Source organism: Bufo gargarizans, chromosome 5 (assembly GCF_014858855.1).
Source record: "Bufo gargarizans isolate SCDJY-AF-19 chromosome 5, ASM1485885v1, whole genome shotgun sequence".
Taxonomy (NCBI): Eukaryota; Metazoa; Chordata; class Amphibia; order Anura; family Bufonidae; genus Bufo; species Bufo gargarizans.
In genome coordinates, this window is record NC_058084.1 from 233,552,388 (window position 1) to 233,576,187 (window position 23,800).

The following is a 23,800-nucleotide window of genomic DNA, read 5'->3' on the forward strand; positions in this document are numbered from 1 at the left end:
GCAAATAGCACACTTGAAATTAACTCTGGACCTTTTATCTGCTCATTGTAATTGGGATAATGAGGGAATGACACACACCTGGCCATGGAACAGCTAAGAAGCCAATTGTCCCATTACTTTTGGTCCCTTAACAAGTGGAAGGCAAATATGCAAACTGTTGTAATTCCTACAAAGTTCACCTGATTTGGATGCAAATACCCTCAAATTAAAGCTGACAGTCTGCAGTTAAAAACATCTTATTTGTTTCATTTCAAATCCATTGTGGTGGTGTATAGAGACAAAAATGTTAGAATTGTGTCGATATCCCAATATTTATGGACCTGACTGTATATAGCTCAGCATTGAGACCACCACCGACTTGATCTGGTCAAGTATCCAATGCTTTTGGCTGTGAAACAACCCCTCCGAACTTGATAGTTCCTTCAATTTCTCAAACAATTACCTCCTTTTACCTTGTTTCTTCCAGACCCATTTGCACCCATCAGAGCCCAGTCTCTTGACTTTCATCTCATCGCTCCAGATCACCCGTTTCCAATCTTCTACTGTCCACTGTTTGTACTTTTTTGCAAACTCGAACCGATGCTTCTTTTGATGATATTGATGTCAAGGCTTCTTCACCTTTTTGTCGGGCCATCATTGCAGACTTGTGGAATGCGTGTCGCATGGTGCTTGCATGGACGTCTGTGATCTCACTATTATGAAGCATACAGCCATCTCCACTGCCATGTGTGTTGCAACAGAACGGATAGACCTTGTGATGAGCTGGCTTGTTGACTCCGATATTTTGCCTGGACATCCACCTCTTGGCTTTGGAATGGATGGATTAACTTCATTTTGTATTCTTCCAATGGTCATGGCACTTGCATGCAGTTCAGAAATTTTCTTGCCCGAGATACCGCTATCGATGAGCTGGATGATGTTACAGTTTCTCTTTTTTTGGTAAATCTTCTTCATGGCTGCTCCTCAATTCGAACCAGTGACCTTTTGCTTGGGAATCAACCTAATAATACACTGATACACTGAGCTATTAAGAAATTCCACCACCACGAGCAAAACGGTAACAATACAATTACATGGCAAAAATCAGCATAACTAATCATATGTTAAATAGTTGCAGGTCCAATTTATGTATGAAATACCAAGCTGATTCTCTATAAAATGATGGTAATCTCACATTTGAAGCTGTAGTGGATGGTGAGATATGGAGCCCGAAAGTTAATAGTTCAAAACATTGTTACACTTTTGCCCAAAATACTTGCATGTCTACCCCTTGTGCTGGCTGAATTTGATATGCACCTTTGATCAAAACCATTGGCTGTATCTGAGGTCTTATAATACACAAGAATCAAGTCAGAAATAGGACATCTGAATTGACAGGCTGCTAAAGGCATCAAATCCATCTACTCTTTAATAAAATAGGGTCATTGGTTGGTTACAAACAGTGCTTGATAATTTTGAAATAACCACATTACTTACCCAGATATATCAGAGTAGATAGCAGTGTCAACACAATATGTTGGCAGTAAATGGCTCACAAGCAGTAATACAGCTTTACAGCTTTCACCCTGAGAAAACCACAGGTCCAGAACAGCAGGTATAACGGCCCAGTAAGTCCCCAGAAATGGCACTGCTCCAAGAACTGCCGCCAGAGCTTGCACATAAAAGGGACACAGGGAGATAGTTTAAAATGCTTGATAGGTTATTAAAAATGTACAAAATTATAAAAATACTTTGAATAGATATTGTATTATCATGAGATCGGAAGTTAGGGAAAAATAGACTTAACACAACTTAGGTGCATAAAGAGTTTACAAAAATATGATATATACAAAGATTAAGTAAAATAACAGTCACCGAGAGTCATCTACAAATGGGCGCACTCCTACATCTTACCCTAATGATGTCTTCAGTGGAGCTGGCTCTCTGTTCCAAAACTAAGGGGGTCATTTATGACCAAATAAACACCACTTTTTGGCTTGTGTTTGGTGCAGATTTGGTTGCAAAGGTGATCTACAGCAAAATATGTAACTTTTTCCCCTTCCACACCATGTACGTCAGTTCTAAAAATGGGGACGTGTCATGGGTGGGCCGGCAGGCCCATCTCACTTATTTTCTATGCCAGTTTTTGGTGTAGAATATGATGTAATCATACATCTGTAAGGGTTCATTCACATGGCCATATGTATTTTGTGGTCTGCAAAAAACGGATCTGCAAAAAATACGGATGACATCCGTGTGCATTCTGTATTTTGCAGAATGGAAAAGCTGTCCCCTAATAGAACAGTCCTATCCTTGTTCGTAATGCAGACAATAACTGGACATGTTCTATTTTTTTGCGAAACGGAAAAACGGACATACCGAAACGGAATGCACACTGAGTAACTTCCATCTTTTTTGCGGACCCATTGGAATAAATGGCTCTGCATACGGTCCGCAAAAAAAAATGGAACGGACATGGAAAGAAAATATGTTCGTGCGCATGAGCCCTAAGGGAGCTGGCGTAGATTTAAGGGTTTTGGATGCCACTAAGTTATGCCAGCGCATCAAGTACCAGCGCAGGGTTAAGATGGACGTCTAAAATGTTCATCTAAATAAATTACCCCATAAGTGTTTTCTACTCTCTTGGCACCTCTTAGCCCCACCTAAAGGTTAGTATGCATGTACAGTTGCCTCATACTGCAGAATTGCTGCCAGGTATAGACATCAATATAAAATAAAAACACATTAGGGTCCATTCACACGTCAGCAGAATGGGTCCAGATCCGTTCCGCAATTATCTTAAACGGAGACGGAAAAAATGTGGACAGCATCCACATTTCCGGTCCGCAACCGCAAAAAATAGAACATGTCATGCAGCTGCAGACAAGAATAGGCATTTCTATTGGGGTGCCGGCCGTGGGAATGGACCCTTAGTTTGAATATCTTTTCCTTTGTTGATCTCTTCAATATAAATCTTTTGATATCTTCAGTGTAAACATTGTAACCAGTATTATCAGTTTAATTATATACTCTTGATTATTGATAATAACAATTAACACGATTACTACACATCTATTCAGGAATCTCATAATATCCCCTAATTTTCTCATTGTTATATAGTGGTTAATACTCATATCCTTAGGTATTTAGTTTGCAGATGTACCCAGTTTCATTATGCATTAATTAAAAGCTTTGTCGATTTTCCATAAGGACACATATAATAATATATATTCACAATACACTTGACACACAAACTGAGTGTATATGTCATATCAGGTGTATACTCAGCGAACAAACATCCTAAAAGACAAAAAAACTAAACTTCTTTCTTTGTGGGGGTGGCTTGTAGTGAAGGGAGGAGCAGAAGAGTTTGTCTTTGTGTCCTATGTTGTCCACCTTTTCTCCTCCATCTGCTCTGTGTCATCTAAGTACAACCCTCTTGTTTGGGAAGTGTGATCATCTACAAGTCATTAAGGGACATTTATCAATGGCTTTACTCCATAATTGTGTGCACCATAATTTGCTAGTTTGTTTTAGCTTCTCAACACTTTTCTGAAGTGCCAAGAAAAGGTTGCGTGGTTTCATACCACCCGGCGCATTTACTACAACTTTCACCAGAAAGTGGCAGCAGTTATAGATGAAGTCTACGCCAGCTGCTTCTGTTTCTGGCGCAGGGAAGGGCAAAGATCAGGCGCATCATAAGTCACTGCAGGGAGATCGAGACTGGCAGATGGATCCGCTGGTCTTGATATACAATATCTCCCCCATGGTCTCTTTAGCACTGTATGTGGTCAGACCACCGGAGAAAGAGAAGCAGACGAACATAAAGGGCCAATGTCACACGCAAATCTGAGTTCATTGTACTCCAAAAAATCCCTTGGAGCTCCATAAAAAAACAAAACGCCTATGTGGATTCCATAAAACAATATAAAAATCTAAGTGGTTCCTCTCCACACTCAGTACCTCAATGTATGCCTTAACTTTTTCCTTGCTGTTAATATGCCTTACTGTTATCTCTTAGTATTGTAGTCACGTATAGTGAAAGGAGATGCTAAAACTGCAACTTTATTAGGTATGCACTAAAACCCTCTAAGGAAGGGAAGGAAAACCTTATCAAATCCCTATAAGAAAGCTTCCTACTGGCGGCAGAGCTAGCATCCGCTGTGTACAGAGGACTTAAATACAGGTCCTTCTCAAAAAATTAGCATATTGTGATAAAGTTCATTATTTTCTGTAATGTACTGATAAACATTAGAATTTCATATATTTTTGATTCATTACACACCAACTGAAGTAGTTCAAGCCTTTTATTGTTTTAATATTGATGATTTTGGCATACAGCTCATGAAAACCCAAAATTCCTATCTAAAAAAATTTGCATATCATGAAAGGGTTCTCTAAATGAGCTATTAACCTAATCATCTGAATCAACTAATTAACTCTAAACACCTGCAAAAGATTCCTGAGGCTTTTAAAAACTCCCAGCCTGGTTCATTACTCAAAACCGCAATCCTGGGTAAGACTGCCGACCTGACTGCTGTCCAGAAGGCCATCATTGACACCCTCAAGCAAGAGGGTAAGACACAGAAAGAAATTTCTGAACGAATAGGCTGTTCCCAGAGTGCTGTATCAAGGCACCTCAGTGGGAAGTCTGTGGGAAGGAAAAAGTGTGGCAGAAAACGCTGCACAACGAGAAGAGGTGACCGGACCCTGAGGAAGATTGTGGAGAAGGACCGATTCCAGACCTTGGGGGACCTGCGGAAGCAGTGGACTAAGTCTGGAGTAGAAACATCCAGAGCCACCGTGTACAGGCGTGTGCAGGAAATGGGCTACAGGTGCCGTATTCCCCAGGTCAAGCCACTTTTGAACCAGAAACAGCGGCAGAAGCGCCTGACCTGGGCTACAGAGAAGCAGCACTGGACTGTTGCTCAGTGGTCCAAAGTGCTTTTTACGGATGAAAGCAAATTTCGCTTGTCATTCGGAAATCAAGGTGCCAGAGTCTGGAGGAAGACTGGGGAGAGGGAAATGCCAAAATGCCTGAAGTACAGTGTCAAGTACCCACAGTCAGTGATGGTCTGGGGTGCCATGTCATCTGCTGGTGTTGGTCCACTGTGTTTTATCAAGGGCAGGGTCAATGCAACTAGCTATCAGGAGATTTTGGAGCACTTCATGCTTCCATCTGCTGAAAAGCTTTATGGAGATGAAGATTTCATTTTTCAGCACGACCTGGCACCTGCTCACAGTGCCAAAACCACTGGTAAATGGTTTACTGACCATGGTATTACTGTGCTCAATTGGCCTGCCAACTCTCCTGACCTGAACCCCATAGAGAATCTGTGGGATATTGGGAAGTGAAAGTTGAGAGACGCAAGACCCAACACTCTGGATGAGCTTAAGGCCGCTATCGAAGCATCCTGGGCCTCCATAACACCTCAGCAGTGCCACAGGCTGATTGCCTCCATGCCACGCCGCATTGAAGCAGTCATTTCTGCAAAAGGATTCCCGACCAAGTATTGAGTGCATAACTGAACATCATTATTTGAAGGTTGACTTTTTTTGTATTAAAAACACTTTTCTTTTATTGGTCGGATGAAATATGCTAATTTTTTTAGATAGGAAATTTGGGTTTTCATGAGCTGTATGACAAAATCATCAATATTAAAACAATAAAAGGCTTGAACTACTTCAGTTGGTGTGTAATGAATCTAAAATATATGAAAGTCTAATGTTTATCAGTACATTACAGAAAATAATGAACTTTATCACAATATGCTAATTTTCTGAGAAGGACCTGTACATAGGTAATGAGCCAGCGGGGTGGACACAGTATGATGCTAGTAGGTAGCTGCCACCATTGCTATTGCCGCCTGGAAGTATTTCTGTATTTCTCTTAGTCTGGTTGTTGTTGGTAAAACACTAAACGCAGGGTGTGGTGCGTTAAGAACACCATATACGTATGCAAATGGCACCAAGATAACAACCAGGCAAGAGAGAAACAATGTAGCTTCACTGTTGTCAGCCCCTATCAACCCCTGTATGTTAGAAAAAACAGAGGAAGAAGGTGGGTAAGTAATTATGCACACCTGAGGCTAAACTAACTCAGTGAACACACTAGGCAAGTGGCATTAAAATCCACCAGGGATCCCAACATAAACTAGGGGATTTGATTTATCACCCTGTGCGTGGAGAACTTGGAGGAGCACTACACCATGTGTATAAAAGTAAATCCCTAAACAAGGTGTAGGAAGACACTCCTAACTGCCACTTGCACTCTAGAGCTATATCGCTAACTCAGCTTCAACTAAACATAGGATGTGCATTGGATATAAAAAGTCTACACAACCCTGTTGAAATGTCAGGTTTCTGTGATGTAAAAAAATGAGACAAAGATAAATAATTTCAGAACTTTTTCCACCTTTAATGAGACCTATAAACTGTACAACTCAATTGAAAAATGGAAATCTTTTAGGTAGAGGGAAGAAAAAATATAAAAATAAAATAATATGGTTGTATAAGTGTGCACACCCTTAAACTAATACTTACATTTTATTACAGCACTAGTCTTTTTGGGTATGAGTCTTCAGCATGGCACATTTTGACTTGGCAAGATTTGGCCACTCTTCTTTGCAAAAACACTCCAAATCAGTCAGATTGCGAGGGCATCTCCTGTGCACAGCCCTCTTAAGATCATCACACAGATTTTCAATCGGATTCAGGTCTAGGCAATGGCTGGGCCATTCCAAAACTTTTATCTTCTTCTGGTGAAGCCATTCCTTTGTTGATTTGGATGTACAGTCAGATCCATAAATATAGGGATATCGACAATTCTAACATTTTTGGCTCTATACACCACCACAATGGATTTGAAATTAAACAAACAAGATGCGCTTTAACTGCAGACTGTCAGCTTTAATCTGAGGGTATTCATCCAAATCAGGTGAACAGTGTAGGAATTACAACAGTTTGCATATGTGCCTGCCAATTGTTAAGGAAACAATAGTAATGGGACAATTGGCCTCTCAGCTGTTCCATAGCCAGGTGTGTGTTATTCCCTCATTATCCCAATTACAATGAGCAGATAAAAGGTCCAGAGTCCATTTCAAGTGTGCTATTTGCATTTGGAATCTGTTGCCGTCAACTCTAAAGATGAGATCCAAAAAGCTGTCACTGTCAGTAAAGCATGCCATCATTATGCTGAAAAAAAAAAAAAAAAAAACCATCAGAGACATATCAAAATCATTAGGCGTGGCCAAAACAACTGTTTGGAACATTCTTAAAAAGAAGCAATGCATCAGTGAGCTCAGCAACACCAAAAGACCAGGAAGACCACAGAAAACAACTGTGGTGGATGACCAAATAATTATTTCCCTGGTGAAGAAAACACCGTTCACAACAGTTGGCCAAATCAAGAACACTCTCCAGGAGGTAGGTGTATGTGTCTCAAAGTCAACAATCAAGAGAATACTTCACCAGAGTGAATACAAAGGGTTCACCACAAGATGTAAACCATTGGTGAGCCTCAAAAACAGGAAGGCCAGATTAGAGTTTGCCAAACGACATCTAAAAAAGCCTTTAAAGTTCTGGTACAACATCCTATGGAAAGATGAGACCAAGATCAACTTGTACCAGAGTGATGGGAAGAGAAGAGTATGGAGAAGGAAAGGAACTGCTCATGATCCTAAACATACCACCTCATCGGTGAAGCATGGTGGTGGTAGTGTCATGGTGTGGGCATGTATGGCTGCCAATAGAACTGGTTCTCTTGTATTTATTGATTATGTGACTGCTGACAAAAGGAGCAGGAGGAACTCTGAAGTGTTTTGGGCAATATTATCTGCTCATATTTAGCCAAATGCTTCAGAACTCATTGGACGGTGCTTCACAGTGCAGATGGGCAATGACCCAAAGCATACTGCAAAAGCAACCAAAGAGTTTTTTAAGGTAAAGAAATGGATTATTATGCAATGGCCAAGTCAATCATCTGACTCTGATTGAGCATGCATTTCAATTGCTGAAGACAAAACTGAACAAGCAGGAATAGTTGCAGTAGAGACCTGGCAGAGCATCACCAGGGATGAAACCCAGCATCTGGTGATGTCTATGCATTCGAGACTTCAGGCTGTAATTAACTGCAAAGGATTTGCAACCAAGTATTAAAAAGTAAAATTTTGATTTAGGATTAATCTGTCCCATTACTTTTGGTTCCTTAACAACTGGGAGGCACATATGCAAACTGTTGTAATTCCTACAAAGTTCACCTGATTTGGATGCAGATACCCTCAAATTGAATCTGACAGTTTGCAGTTAAAGCGCATCTTGTTTGTTTCATTTCAAATTCATTGTGGTGGTGTATAGAGCCAAAAATGTTAGAATTGTGTCAATGTCCCAATATTTATGGACCTGACTGTATGCTTTGGGTCGTTGTCATGCTGAAAGATGAAGTTCCTCTTCATGTTCAGCATTCTAGCAGAAGTCTGAAGGTTTTGTGCCAATATTGACTTGTATTTGGAACTGTTCACATGTCCCTCTAGCTTAACTAAACTGGTACAGGCCAAACGGGGTGACAAACGCCGACTTAGGGATGGCGTCTTCGGCTAGGGGAATCTGCCAATACCCCTTACAAAGATCTATTGTGCGAGAAGAGTGATTTGTGTCTGAAAACACACGATAAGGTACCTCTTTGGCGCACAGGGGCGACCACAGTTTCAAGTTTTTTTTGGTATAAATACTATTTATTGTTCAGTTGACAACGCGTTTCAGAGTTTATAACTCCTTTTTCAAGTCTAAAGTGAAACAACAAAGAAAAAAAGGGGAAGAATTGCCGAAGCCAAAAAAAAACTAAAAGTCACAGAAAGGGCCCCCCTACGGTTGGGGGGAGGAGATATATATATATATATATATATATATAGAATATATATATATATATATATATACGCATACAATTCAGTTATAGTAAATAAATCAATTGATTAAAAATTACAGCATATAAAAATATAATTTTTTTGTTGTATATATGTATAAAAAATATATTGCACGTTGGATTTTCCACATTCTGGATGGTTGGTGGAACTAGTGTTAGCCCAAACATGAACGCAAAGAAAGGCTCTAACCACTTCTATTGGCAAGGGCTTAGTGTGCTCCAATCTGTCCAAATTGGACGCTGTTTAAGTAAAGTAAAGTAAATATATATATATATATATATATATATATGTACATACGCTCAAGAATGGTGTGAGGGATGTATAATGTTAGACCATAATATACAATGTACATTGGTATTATACTGATGTAGTAGGGCGTGGTGCTTATGTGGTGTGATATGGACATGAAGTGGAGTGTGATGGGTAGATGTTGGTATTATTAGAATAGTGATGTTGATTAGTCTAGTCTCTGCTTGGATTGATCCTTTTATTTTAATTGGGGAACAGGAGGGAAGTTTAGGGTTTTTCTGATGATATCAGAAAATTAATGACTCTTCTGGAAACAGCTGAATCCCAGAAAATACTAAGTAAAAAGGAGAAGGAATACATTACCATAGATCATCCTAACTTAGCATTGTTCTACCACTTACCCAAAGTGCACAAATCAATCAATAACCCACCAGGGAGACCTATTATTTCTGGAATCTCCTCATTAACATGCAATTTATCCCATTATATAGATTTTTTTTACAGAAATATGTGGTCCAGTTACCATCCTACCTTAAGGACTCCGCCACCCTAATCACCCTCCTTAACAAGGTAAAATGGAAGAAATCCTACATCTGGGCCACACTCGATGTGGCCTCACTATATTCAAACATCCCACATACAAAAGGGATAGATGCTATACGACACTTCCTACAACAAGATGTGAACCTCCCGGCCTCACAAGGACAATTCATTCTGGACGGCATTGACTTCATTTTGAACCATAATATCTTCACTTTCGATAACAAAGTCTACAAGCAAACAAGGGGGACCGCAATGGGGACGCGATTCGCGCCTAGTTTCGCGAATTTATATATGGGGATTTTCGAGGAGCAACTCATTTACAATGAACACCCATGGAAAAACAAAATAGTTTTCTATAAACACTACATTGATGATCTACTACTAATCTGGGATGGCAGCCTAGATGAGGTCAATGATTTCACCAGCCATCTGAATAACAATAATTTCAACCTCACCTTTACAGCCAACTACTCCATGAGATCTATTGAATACCTGGACCTAGTACTTTCCACCACAAATAACACCATTGAAACTAAGACCTTTTTTTAAAAAAAGTAGACGGCAACAGCTATTTGGACTACCGGAGCGCCCACCACAAAAAGTAGAAAAACAACATCCCCTTCAGCCAGTTTAAGCGCATTCGCCGTAACTGCACAAAGGACGACGATTTCAAAAGACAAAGTAAGGTTATTGAAAAAAGATTTTATAATAAAGGGTACCCAGGTGCTGTCGTTAAGGCAGCACTACGGCAGGCACAAGAATACACTCAGGAAGACTGCCTACCATCAGGAAGTAATCAACCAGTGAAGAAACAAACTGACCCAGTCATCACCAAGAAGTATAAAACCTCCTTCATAACCACATTTAATACCAACCATAATATTCTGAGAAACATATTCAAGAAACATTGGCAGATATTGCAAGCGGATCCCTTCCTAATAAAACATATACAGCCGGAGCCACACATAACCTTTAGAAGAGCACAAACAATTAAGAACCTTATTGCCCCCAGCCATTTGCGCTCTCTAAAGAAAGACCCCCCTCCTATTTTGAGCCTATTTCCCAAGGTGCTTGGCAGTTACAAATGCGGACATGGCAGATGTAAGTGCTGCCTCAACATTTCAACCCGAATTACGAAGTTCTCCAGTAACGTAACAGGAGAAAACTTCGAAATAAAACACTTTTTAAATTGCTCATCAACATTTGTGATTTATCTATTGGAGTGCACGTGTGGACTGCAATACATTGGCCGTACCACCCTCACCTTAAGAGAGAGGATAAACAAACACAGCTGGAATATCACAAACGGCTTCCTCAAACACAGAGTTTCCCGGCACTTCATCCAGGCACACAATAAAGATCCAGGGGAACTCTCCCTGTTACCCATTGAAGCAATCCCAGCTACCGATGGGAACCGTTACCAAAAACTGAGGAGAAAAGAAATGTATTGGATTTTCAAACTTCAAACCATCGAAACATATGGTCTAAATGAATCTCTAGAGACCAACTGCTTCTAATCTCCCAATTTACATAGTTATTCCTCATCAGCTCCACCATGCGCCATTTTCACCATTCCCCTGTCCCACATTTCCTTCATACGCGTCCACACACCACTTCACATCCCAACACTTACCCGTTCTCACTCACCGCTATACACCTTACTCCCCCACATCCACCGTCATCCCCTCTGGTCACCTTTCCATTCCCCCCCGCTGTACCATCATTTGCCCCAAACCCCCATCCCCCAGCTCTTTTCCCCAGCCACCAGGTCCACTGCTCTTTCCGCCACCAAAACATTAAAGGTTCACCATACCCTTCATCCATTTACTCATATTCTCCTTCACTCATTCATCCTTCTATTTTTATTTTAGTATTTTATATTCATTTTTATTTTTTATTTTTATTTATATTCATATTTATTCATATTCATTTTTAAATTTTTTCGTATTTTTATTTTTATCTTCATTTCATTCATTTTTTTCATTTATCCATTCACCCATCCCATAATCTCCTTCCATCTGTCATCCAGTTTCACCATACTCCCCCAGCCCCCCCCCCCCTCCCCTATAACCAGCTGCGCTGTACCAGCCTCCAAAACATGTACACACACCATTACTACGTCATCAGCATATCAGCCTGATCCACCCCCTTTGATCTGCTGTGTCCAACTTGCGCTACCCCTGGAGCACCAGCCTGAGCGCTCGATCGGCATAACAGCACTGCAGCAGGAGGATCTCCCTGGCCTCCAGCGCATCAGCCGAATAGCGCCGCCCAGAGAGGCTTCCCCCGTGACGTCACCCAGTCCCCGCCCCCTATGCTTTAGAAGCGTGCGCTCCCAGACACATAGTGAGTGACGCCAGACACAGCAGCAGCACACATCAGGTAAGCCTTACAATAGCCCTGTAGAAATTTAGGTCAATTCCTCTGCACTTTCAACTCCCCCTATATATCTATATAATAAAACATTAGACATTGGATCTTTTTACCCATTTATTTACTTAATCTTTCAATAAGCTGTACAACAGCCCTGTAGAGCTTCATTGCCACTTCCCTCTGCAGCCTATCCTCATTTCCCTCTATACATTCAGGCATTGGGCCTTTTATTCTATTATGTCATTATCATTCATTTATTTATTTTTTCATCCTCTTCCTTCTGCAGCCACCCGACCACCTTTTGCCTGTTGCCCCTTGCTGTCGGTGCCCCCAAGGTAAACCCTATACTTCCCTCCTGTTCCCCAATTAAAATAAAAGGATCAATCCAAGCAGAGACTAGACTAATCAACATCACTATTCTAATAATACCAACATCTACCCATCACACTCCACTTCATGTCGCCATATCACACCACATAAGCACCACGCCCTACTACATCAGTATAATACCAATGTACATTGTATATTATGGTCTAACATTATACATCCCTCACACCATTCTTGAGCGTATGTGTATATATATATATATATATATATATATACACTTTACTTAAACAGCGTCCAATTTGGACAGATTGGAGCACACTAAGCCCTTGCCAATAGAAGTGGTTAGAGCCTTTCTTTGCGTTCATGTTTGGGCTAACACTAGTTCCACCAACCATCCAAAATGTGGAAAATCCAACGTGCAATATATTTTTTACACATATATACAAAAAATATATATATTTTTATATGCTGTAATTTTTAATAAATTGATTTATTTACTATAACTGAATTTTATGCGCATATATATATTTTTTCTATATATATATATATATATATATATATATATATATATATATATATATATATATCTATCCTCCCCCCAACCGTGTGGGGGCCCTTTCTGTGACTTTTTTTTTTTTTTTTGGCTTCGGCAATTCTTCCCCTTTTTTTCTTTGTTGTTTAACTTTAGACTTGAAAAAGGAGTTATAAACTCCGAAACGCGTTGTCAACTGAACAATAAATAGTATTTATACCAAAAAACCTTGAAACTGTGGTCGTCCCTGTGCGCCAAAGAGGTAACTTATCGTGTGTTTTCGGACACAAATCACTCTTCTCGCACCTAACATTCCCTAGGAGTTTTTGGCAACTCCATCCAAAGGGACTGAACGGGTACCAGCAGCACTGAGCTCCCTCACCCTCCCAACCTTTGGTGTGTCTAACCTGTTGTGCGTTTATACCTGCACAACACCCAAAGGTGAGCACATTCAATCCATCACGTTTATCTGCTTATCATCGCTTACTACCCTATGAGCGCCTCTCCCTTTTCTCTCTTGCCATAATTGCTAAAGATCTATTGTGGTGAGGTATTGGCCCCTGGCCATTTTGTCCAGGAGCTCGTCTATCCGGGGCATAGGGTAGGCATCGGATACGGTCTTATCATTAAGCCTCCGGTAGTCTACGCAGAAGCGGGTAGTCCCATCCTGCTTCGGCACCAGAACTACTGGGGAGGCCCAAGGGCTTTCAGAGTGCTCTATGACTCCTAGTTGTAGCATTTCTTCAATTTCCTTGCGCATATTATTCTTTACGGATTCAGGTATGCGGTAAGGAGGTTGGCGGAGAGGGGTCTGCCCTGGTGTTTCTACTCTGTAGGTGGCTAACGGGGTGTACCCGGGGAGATTAGAAAAAGTGGTTCCTTTTTCCCTTATTAGACTATGAGCCTGCGCCCTTTCCTGGGGACTCAGCCGTTCACCTAACTGAACCTCTTCGAGGTCCTCTTTCTGGCCCTCTTTCTCTAGGAGGTCTGGGAGAGGTAAATTGTCAAAGTCCTCTGCGGCAGAGGCGCAAATAGCGGTCACCTCTTCTATGCGCTCGTAGTAGGGCTTCAGCATGTTCACATGGAGCATGTGCCTGCCCCCTGCTCCAGCGCACGGGCCGATCCCATAGGTAGTATCGCAGATTTGCTCCATCACCTTATATGGGCCCTGCCAGGAGGCCTGCAGCTTGTCATTAGGGACTGGCCATAGGATTAGCACCTTCTGCCTGACCTGAAAGCTGCGGTCCCTGGCCCTATTATCAAACCATCTGCAATGTCGTTGTTGGGCCGCTTGGAGGTTAGTACGTACCGTCTGGGTCAGAGCCTCCAAGCGTTCCCTAAACTCCACCACGTATGGGACAATAGGGGTACCATTCGTATTTACCCCTCTCTCCCAGTGTTCTCTGATAAGGCCTAAGGGACCCCTCACTCTCCTCCCGAACAATAAGGGGAGAATCCCATGGATTCTTGGGGTACTTCCCTATAGGCAAAGAGCAAGTGGGGCAAAAACCGTTCCCAGTCTTTTTGAGTGTCTATGAACGTGCGGATCATCTGTTTAAGTGTTCCGTTAAACCGTTCACAGAGCCCATTGGACTGGGGGTGGTAGGCGGAGTTTAAGATCGGTTTCACCCCACACACTTTCCAGAGTTGGTGGGTGACCTGTGCAGTGAACTGGGTGCCCCTATCCAATATAATCTCTCGGGGAAATCCCATACGGGAGAATATTCGCATAAGGGCATCGGCTATAGTCTCTGCATGTACATTGGTCAACGCCACTGCCTCTGGGTATCTAGTGGCGTAGTCCACTACGGTCAAGATGTATTTCTTGCCGGAGGGACTGGGTTTCGCTAGGGGTCCTATTATGTCTACAGCTACTCGACTGAAGGGTTCTTCAATTATGGGCAGGGATCTGAGTTTGGCTTTATAGGGATCCCCTCTCTTCCCTACCCTCTGACAGGTGTCGCACGTTTGACAGTATTGCCTAGTATCCTTTAAGATACCTGGCCAGAAGAAGTTCTGCGTCAGCCGACGTTTCGTTCGGCTGATACCTAAATGTCCTGATAATGGTATATCGTGCGCGATGTGCAGCAGCTCTTGTGTATGCTATCGGGGTACCACTAAGGGCTCTTTCACACTTGCGTTGTCCGGATCCGGCGTGTACTCCACTTGCCGGAATTACACGCCGGATCCGGAAAAACGCAAGTGAACTGAAAGCATTTGAAGACGGATCCGTCTTCAAAATTCGTTCAGTGTTACTATGGCAGCCAGGACGCTATTAAAGTCCTGGTTGCCGTAGTAGTAGTGGGGAGCGGGGGAGCAGTATACTTACAGTCCGTGCGGCTCCCGGGCGCTCCAGAATGATATCAGAGCAGCCCATGCGCATGGATGACGTGCCATGTGATCACGTCATCCATGCGCGAGGGGCGCCCTGACGTCACTCTGGAGCGCCCCGGGAGCCGCACGGACGGTAAGTATACTGCTCCTCCGCTCCCCACTACACTTGTAAAATCCTCATAGGCAGTTCTGTGGTTAGTCCATTAAAAAACTGCTCTATTACTATTAACTGGAACATCTCTTCCATAGTGGTGACCCGTGTAGCTTCCATCCATCCCTTGGCCTCTCGTTTTAGTCGGTGTGCCCATTCAGTGTGTGAGTCTTTTGTTTGTTTGTTGATGTCCCGGAATTTGAGTCGGTATGCCTCAGAGATAATGGCATACTGGGCTAGGATGGCTTGTTTGACTTTGTGATAATTCCTGAAGTCTTCATCTGGGACGGTTTGGTATGCCTCTGCGGCGTGGCCTGACAATCTACCTGCCAGCAGGGGTACTTGGTCGGCTGGGCTGATGTCATGTAGCTGGCACAACCTTTCTAAATCCTGTAGGTATTCGTCAATATCACTTTCTCCTTCTGTGTAATTTTTAAAAGCTTGGTAGGGAATCTTAGCTTTTCCCTGGGTAGTGCTGGTGGGCGCTGGGGCTCCTTCCCCAACTCGCTGAATAGCATTTTGCTTAGCTACAATGTACTCGTGTACATCAGCTATCAGTCTTTCTAGTGTCTCCACGGAGGGGGTGTTTGGGTAAAAACCTGCTATTGAGCTCTCTTGTAAATTCAGTTGGCTCTGTCTCCTGTGGAGTTGCCGCAGTGGTCCCCCTCCATGAGTTCGGCTACAAGAGTAGCTTTGGTTTTGTTGTTGGCTTTTCTTCCCCTTGCTTACAATAATTCCTTTAACGTAGTTCGTTTCAATGGTGCATAATTCGTCTCCATTCACCGTTCGTTCGAATGACTGCACATATTCTCGAACTCCGGTATATCCGAATAGCTGTTTCAACGAACTGTTGCTTTGCTGTGCTGCAAGGCTTGTATCCCACCGCTGCTACCAATTGTTGCGGAGCTAAAAGGTATACCCTCAATATCTTCACTTAAATCCCCTTGTAGCTGAAGAAGCAGGTCAATATCCAAGAGACAATTTCCCCAGTAACTGGACGACACACAGTTTGGGAGTCAACTGACTTTACTAGGCATGCGCACCTGGTTTCAAACCTCCAACAGCCTCATTTACATACAATACATAGATTACTATGGTACAAGGAAAGGTGGGGTCAGACAATAGCAAGGGCTGATGGGAGGTTGAAGGGGGACACTGCAGCAAGTTTAAACTGGTCTCCCAGTGTCCCTGAGACAACACCCTGCTGGGGAAACAATGGGACAGGAAAAGGGGGGAGGGGAAGAGGTACAGACAAGAAAGACATTCTATAAGTGGCGATGTTTGCCACACATGGTATATCTAATGCCTTGGAAATTCTATTGTACCCTTCTCTTGACTGATACCTTTTAACAGTGAGAGCCCTCTGATGCTTTGGAAGATGGCTTTTGCTGTGGGATGCGACTAAGAAAATTGCAGGAAAGACCAACTAAAACAGCTGAACTTTATTTGGTGTTAATCAATGGCACTTTAACTCCTTAAGGACACAGTCATATTTCACCTTAAGAAAAATGCCATTTTGTTGCTAATCTGAACAGTGTCACTTTATGTGGTGATAACTTTAAAACGCTTGGACTTATCTAGGCTATTCTGAGAATGTTTTTTCGTCACATATTAAACTTTATGACACTGGTAACATGGAGTCAAAAAACTTAATTTTTATTTATTAAAAAAATACCAAATTTGACAAAAATTGGGAAAAATTAGCAAATTTCCAAGTTTCAATTTCTCTACTTCTATAATACATAGTAATACAGTGCTGCCCATAATTATTCTTACCCCTGGCAAATTTTGACTTAATGTTACTTTTATTCAAACAGCAAGTAATTTTTTGACGGGAAATGACAGGCGTCTCCCAAAAGATAATAAGACGATGTACAAGAGGCATTATTGTGGAAAAAAAACATTTCTCAGCTTTTATTTACATTTGAGCAAAAAATACAAGATGTTCAGCACTGTGGAAAATCTCAGAGGATGTGGTCGGAAGCAAAAAGTGACACCTGTGCTGGCCAGGAGGATAGTTAGAGAGGTGAAAAAGAATCCAAGGATCACCATCAAGGCCATCCTGGTGAATCTGGGCTCTGCTGGTGGCAATGTCTCAAGGCAGACAATCCAACAGACAATGCACACTGCTGGGTTCCACTTCTCCAGATAAGGCACACAAAAGCTTGCTTGGTCTTTGAAAAAGCTCATCTGGACAAAGAAGAAGACTTCTGCTCTTCTATGTTATGGTCAGATGAACCAAAAATTACATTGTTTGGTCACAATGATGTTTCGTTCATTTGGCATAAAAAAGCAGAAGCCTTCAACCCAAAGAACACCATCCCCACTGTCAAACATGGTGGTGGGAACCTAATGCTTTGGGGGTGTTCTTCAGCCAATGGACCAGGGAACCGAATTACAGTAAACGGCACCATGAATAATGAGCAATACATGAGGATTCTCAACGACAACATCAGGCAGTCTGCAGAGAAACTTGGGATTTGGTCACCAGTGGACATTTCAGCATGACAATGACCCAAAACACACAGCAAAAGTGGTGAAGAAATGGTTAGCAGACAACAACATTAACATTTTGGAGTGGCCCAGCTAGAGTCCAGACTTGAATCCAATTGAGAATCTGTGGAGGGAGCTAAAGATCAGGGTGATGGCAATAAGACCCTCCAACCTGAAAGATTTGGAGCTCATTGCTAAAGATGAATGGGCAAAAATACCTGTGGAGACATGCAAAAAGCTGGTCTGCAATTATAGGAAGCGTTTGATTGCTGCAATAGCCAATAAAAGCTTTTCTATTGATTATTGAGAAGGGTATGAATAGTTTGGGACTGGACACTTTTTGCTCAAATGTAAATAAAAGCTGAGAAATGTTTTTTTCCCCACAATAATGCCTCTTGTACATCGTCTTATTATCTTTTGGGAGACACCTATTTCATTTCCCTTCAAAAAATTACTTGCTGGTTGAATAAAAGTAACTTTAAGTTACAATTTGCCAGGGGTATGAATAATTATGTGCAGCACTGTACCTACAAAAATAGTTATTACTTTACATTCCCCCTTATGTCTACTTCATGTTTGGATCATTTTGGGAATGACATTTTATTTTTGGGGATGTTACAAGGCTTAGAAGTTTAGAAGCAAATCAGAAATTTTCAAAAAAACACATTTTAAGGACCAGTTCAGATCTGAAGTCACTTTGTGAGGCTTAAACCACCCAAAAATGACAACATTCTAGAAACTACACCCCTCAAGGCATTCAAAACTGATTTTACAAACTTTGTTAAACACAAAGATCTAATGGAAAATAGAGATACAATTTCAAAATTTCACTTTTTTGGAAGATTTTCTATTTTAATAATTTTTTTCCTGTTACAAAGCAAGGGTCAACATTCAAACAAAACTCAATATTTATGGCTCTGATTCTGTAGTTTACAGAAACACCCCATATGTGGTCGTAAACTGTTTTAGTGTCTTCATATTCTGAGCCATAGTTTTTTATTTTTTGGGCGATTGTCTCAGGTAGGGGCTTATTTTTTGTGGGATGAGGCGATGGTTAGATTGGTACTATTTTGGTGAGCATGCGGCTTTTTGATCGCTTGCTGTTGTACTTGTGATGTAAGGTGACAAAAAAATGGTTTATTTAGCACAGTTTTTATTTTTTAGGGTGTTAATCTGAGGGGTTAGGTCATGTGATATGTTTATAGAGCCGGTCGATACGGATGCGGCAATACCTAATATGTCTAATCCCCCCCCCCCCTATTTTTTACCAATTTTTTTTAACTTTATTTGGGGAAAATGAAGTTTTTGTTTATTTTTACTTGAAACGTAATTTTTGGGGTGGGAAAACTTTTTTTTCATCTTTATTTTTTGTCCCACTTTGGGACTTCAACTTTTGGGGGTCTAATCCTTTACAATGCATTCCAATACTTCTGTATTGGAATGCATTGGCTGTATGAGTAATACAGTGAGTATTACTCATACAGCTTCCGGCCTGTGAGAACCAAGGGGTTGGATCTCACAGGCTCATCACAGGAAGGCATTGCGCTGCCTTCCATGCCATGGGGTCCCCCATGGGGCACCGCCACCAGCCGCAACATTAAAAAGCCGCAAACTGCAGGTCTGAATTGACCTGCGGTTTGCGGCGATCGCTGACACAAGGGGAGGGGGGGGGGGGTGTAACGGGACCCCCTTCGTGCATTTAGCCAAGGTGCCTGCTGGGTTCCGATCACCGGATGTACCGGTATGCCCTGTGTCCTTAAGTAACGGGACATCAGGGCGTACTGGTACACCTTGTGTCTGGAACAGGTTAAATTATGGCAGGTGTATGCTGACTCCTATTTGTGGTCACGGCTACGGAAGAGAGATAGTACCCTGAATCGGGACCTAACTGATTAATGGCTTGCTGACCTAACTAAATGGCTGGAGGGGTGCCCTTAGCCATGCCTTGGGTAGGCTTATAAGGGGGCAAAAACAAACCAAGTAGGGTAGAGAGTACCTTTATTGAAGCTGAACAACTCACAAAACCAAACTGCGAAAGGCCTTGGATATCTCGGCCTGGGGGTTCGGGATATATAACGCGCAAAGCATGAGGAGTGCCAGCGGCCCATTTTACGAATAACATGGCCGGGGACACTATGCCTTGAAGCTGTGGATGCCGCTCCAATGCAAAAGAGTGGCCTGAAATCGCCTTGGGGTCGAAGCCCAAACAGATGCCAAGATACGAATGTGTGAGATGAACTGGGAAGCCGTGATGGCCCTGACTTAAAACGGGAGCAAAGGACTGGCCGGGGCGGAGTCTCCCAAAACTGACAGCAAACTCCTGAGGACTTGAACTGGGCACCATACGTTGAAAACCAGAAAATACTTCACATCCACTGGTGGCCCTACCTGAGAGGTTTTGGAAGTGAGAAGGTATAGGGAGAAATGGTCGCCGCGCCATACAAGCTGATCCCTAGTTAAACTCTTGGCCCTGGCTGAAACGCTGGAAAATTCGCCGGGTCTTAAGAACTCGTAGAAGCTAAGGTACATGGCTGCCTTGATGACTGTGCTGGAATGGAGCCCAAAAGGAAGACCATCTAGGGAGGTGGAAAGCTACCTGAAGAGTTCCCCTGACACCGGCTGTCTGCTCGGAACAGCCCCTTTGCTACTCTTCTGAACGCCTCCGAGTGTCGCTCTAACTGCCTGGGACAAGAAAACCGACCTACTCTCTGGATCCTCCAACATGGAAAAATGCTGGACCCCGGCCAAGTATAACTTGATAGTGTTATAGGACAGTTTTAGGTCAGTATGACAGTAAGCTATGAAGGCGGTGATGTAAGTGGTCCTGTCAGATTCCTTTCTTGGATGAAGGAGTGTGAAACTGTTGAAAGTATTCCAAGCGTTTTTTTTATTCCTGGCCGTGTTAACAGACAGAGATTCTGCATCAGAGACTTGGCTGAAGAAATGAATTTTTTTAATCCATTATTAGTGTTTGATAAATCGGAGGGGGGAGCCCCACTTGTTCTGCCTCTGGCATGATCTGGAAGAAAGTATCGAAATTAAAACGAGACAAAGCAACTGCGGCGACGTTACGTATGCCCTGAATGTGCCTGCATGACACATGGAAAGGTCAAAGGGGACAACGGAAAATGGACCGATGAGGAACCCCTTCTCTAATTCAGACTTGATTAGAGTCCCCACCGGCTCAGGATCCCTGGCTGCTGACAATAGGCTGGGACCCTCCCAAGTGGACTGGGGAAGAGCTACTAGGCCTGTGTAAAAGCCTGTGGCGAACCCAGAAACCAAAAATTGGACAAACTGCGGGTTGTGGTGGCCCTGCAGAAGGGCTGCCAGTAAATCCACGTTGACTCCGGTTAGTCAGGATGGCCTGGAGGACCTTTGAGGACAAGCCATTTGGGGGTGAGCCCTGAAACATACGGAACATACGTGGAGGGCCCTACATTTATTGTAGTAACAGGCGTTCTGGTTGAAATTGTTACAGGCCTGGCTGTTACCCAGGAAAACTATGGGACGCCCCAACTTATCCGTGGTTGGGCCAGACCGTTGTTGGGACCCAGAGCTACTGGGAAGGGATCTGCCCTGGGACATGGAGGGTCCTGCATTGGGGCACCAATCTGAGAAGTGGGCAATTAACTGGCAGGAGGCACACGCCGGGGCCTTGAGCCCTACGAAGTGCAGGCAAAAAAGCTCCATGTCCATGGAAGCCCAGTTTGTGAAGTGTCGGACTTGGGTCAGAGCGGTGGTAGTTGTAGAACGCGTGCCCACCGTACTTATAGCCCAACTCCGTGACCCGGTAAAGGTAAGTGTCCAACTCCTCCCACCTCTCAGGGTGGACTGAGCAAAGGACATCCCTGAATAGACTGAACGCCAGGACGAACTCAGTGATGGACAGCTTCTTGTTTAGGCGGGGATCCCTGGCCTTGAGGACGATGGACACGCCGCCGCATGCTTTCTATTGTGTCATGTGTAGCTATTAGAATGGAAGCTAGGTTGATGTCTTTACCCCCTAGGATATTTTTTTTGATGTTGCTAGGGATGAAATGTGAGGGAGCTACTTCAGGCGCAATTAGGACCCTACCTGGGGGAACGGGCCCTGTAGTGGAGGCTACTGGCAAGGGTGAAGAAGACTGGGTAGCTGCCGACACTTAGTAGCATTCGACTGCCAGGAGCCTAGTCGGCACATCCGAGACTGAGGAGGTAATGTTGTTCATCATAGAATGAAGTTGAGTCAGAGATGGAGAGTAGACACGGAGACTTGCTCCAAGTCTGGGGCTGCCGATTCAGCCATCAACAGTCTATATAATTCTGCCTTCCGGGCGGAAGCAGGGTGTTGAATTGCTCTCCTGTTTAGTTCTGGGATTTACTTTGGAATTGTCCAATTCCTTAGAAATGAAAACCTGACCCGCTCGGATGCGGGGGTTTCAGGAACCGACAAGGCCTCCTCGATGTTGGAAGTGTGCGACATACTTCAGCTGCGAGATGACAAACAGAAATTAATTGCGGAGCTGGAGGCCCTGCATTTCGGAAGAGAGACCTGAGCCGTGAATAGTGAAGAAAAACGAGTGAGTTGGGCGAGAGCCTGGTGCTTTGAAAAAACGGGCATTACTGTGGAGGACCTGGGCGGACTAGAGCGTGAAATGGCGTAGGGAAGCTAAAGTGACATGGCCACAAACAGGGAGTTTAGAGAAAAAGATGAAAATGAACACCAAACCTGAAATAGTAGCGGAAGAAAAGAAAATGGAATTGAGTCGAAATGTCCGCAGATGTAGCAGAGTGGAATAGGCGGCGATCGGCTAAGACGGAACGACTGATAGACTATTAGAGAGAAGTTTGGCTGACGGTATGCAGCTGGAACAGGGGAGCACCCAGAGTCTGCAAAACAACCAGTATCGTCACGAGCAGGACAAAATAAAAATGTTAACTTTGGGGCATGATGTCCCGGTATTTAAGGACACATGACGTACTGGTACGTTGTGTGCAGTTCCGATCACCGCTGCCGGCAGGCAGTGATCGGAACAAGGTGCCTGCTCAAATCATTGAGCAGGCACCCGAGGACAATTCGCGGGGGGTCCTGTGACCCCCCCCCCCCATGTCAGCGATTGCTGCGAACCACAGGTCAATTCAGACCTGCGGTTTGCGGCTTTTACAGGTTGCGGGGGAGCCATCGGGTCCCTGTGTGGCTGTAGGGGGGACCCGATGGCATGGAAGGCAGCGCAATGCCTTCCTTAAGCATTGGCGCTGCCTTCCGGTGACGAGCCTGTGAGATCCAGCCCCCTGGATCTCACAGGCAGGAAGCTGTATTAGTAATACACACTGTATTACTCATACAGCTAATACATTCCAATACAGAAGTATTGGAATGCATTGTAAAGGGGATTCGATGACAAAAAGTTGAAGTCCCAAAGTGGGACATAAAATTCTGTGAAAAAAAAGTTTAAAAAATAAAGCCCCCCAAAAAATTTTGGGGGGAGTTTCAAGTAAAAATAAACAAAAACATCATTTTCCCCAAATAAAGTAAAAAAAAAAAAACAATGGGAAAAATTAGGGGAAAAAAAAAGTTGACATATTAGGTATCGCCGCATCTGTATCGCCCGGCTCTATAAACATATCACATGACCTAACCCCTCAGATGAACACCGCAAAAAATAAAAAATAAAAACTGTGATAATTAAACCATTTTTTGCCACCTTACATCACAAAAAGTACAACAGCAAGCGATCAAATAAGGTGTATGCCCACCAAAATAGTACCAATCTAACCATCACCTCATCCCGCAAAAAATGAGCCTCTACCTAAGACAATCGCCCAAAAAATAAATAAAAATAGACTCCGGAAACACTAAAACATGTTTTTTTTTGTTTTTTTTATGAAATCATTGTGTAAAACTTACTTGCTCTA

At 43.0% G+C, this 23,800-nt stretch overlaps 1 protein-coding gene across 4 annotated transcripts in view; it reads right to left on the reverse strand.

Moving 5' to 3' along the window:
- Positions 1–23,800, reverse strand: part of TMEM245 (transmembrane protein 245) — a 719,080-nt gene that overhangs the window by 144,587 nt on the left and 550,693 nt on the right. For 3 of the 4 annotated variants that reach the window (XR_006390012.1, XM_044293864.1, XM_044293863.1), the window contains one exon: positions 1,477–1,651. Coding sequence is in view for 3 of the 4 variants with exons in the window: in XM_044293864.1 (XP_044149799.1) it covers positions 1,477–1,651 (175 nt within the window). In the remaining variant the exon portion in view is untranslated. Of the gene's footprint in view, positions 1–1,476; positions 1,652–6,915; positions 7,174–23,800 lie in introns of those variants that run through there. The other variant, XM_044293866.1, reaches the window with a different exon arrangement.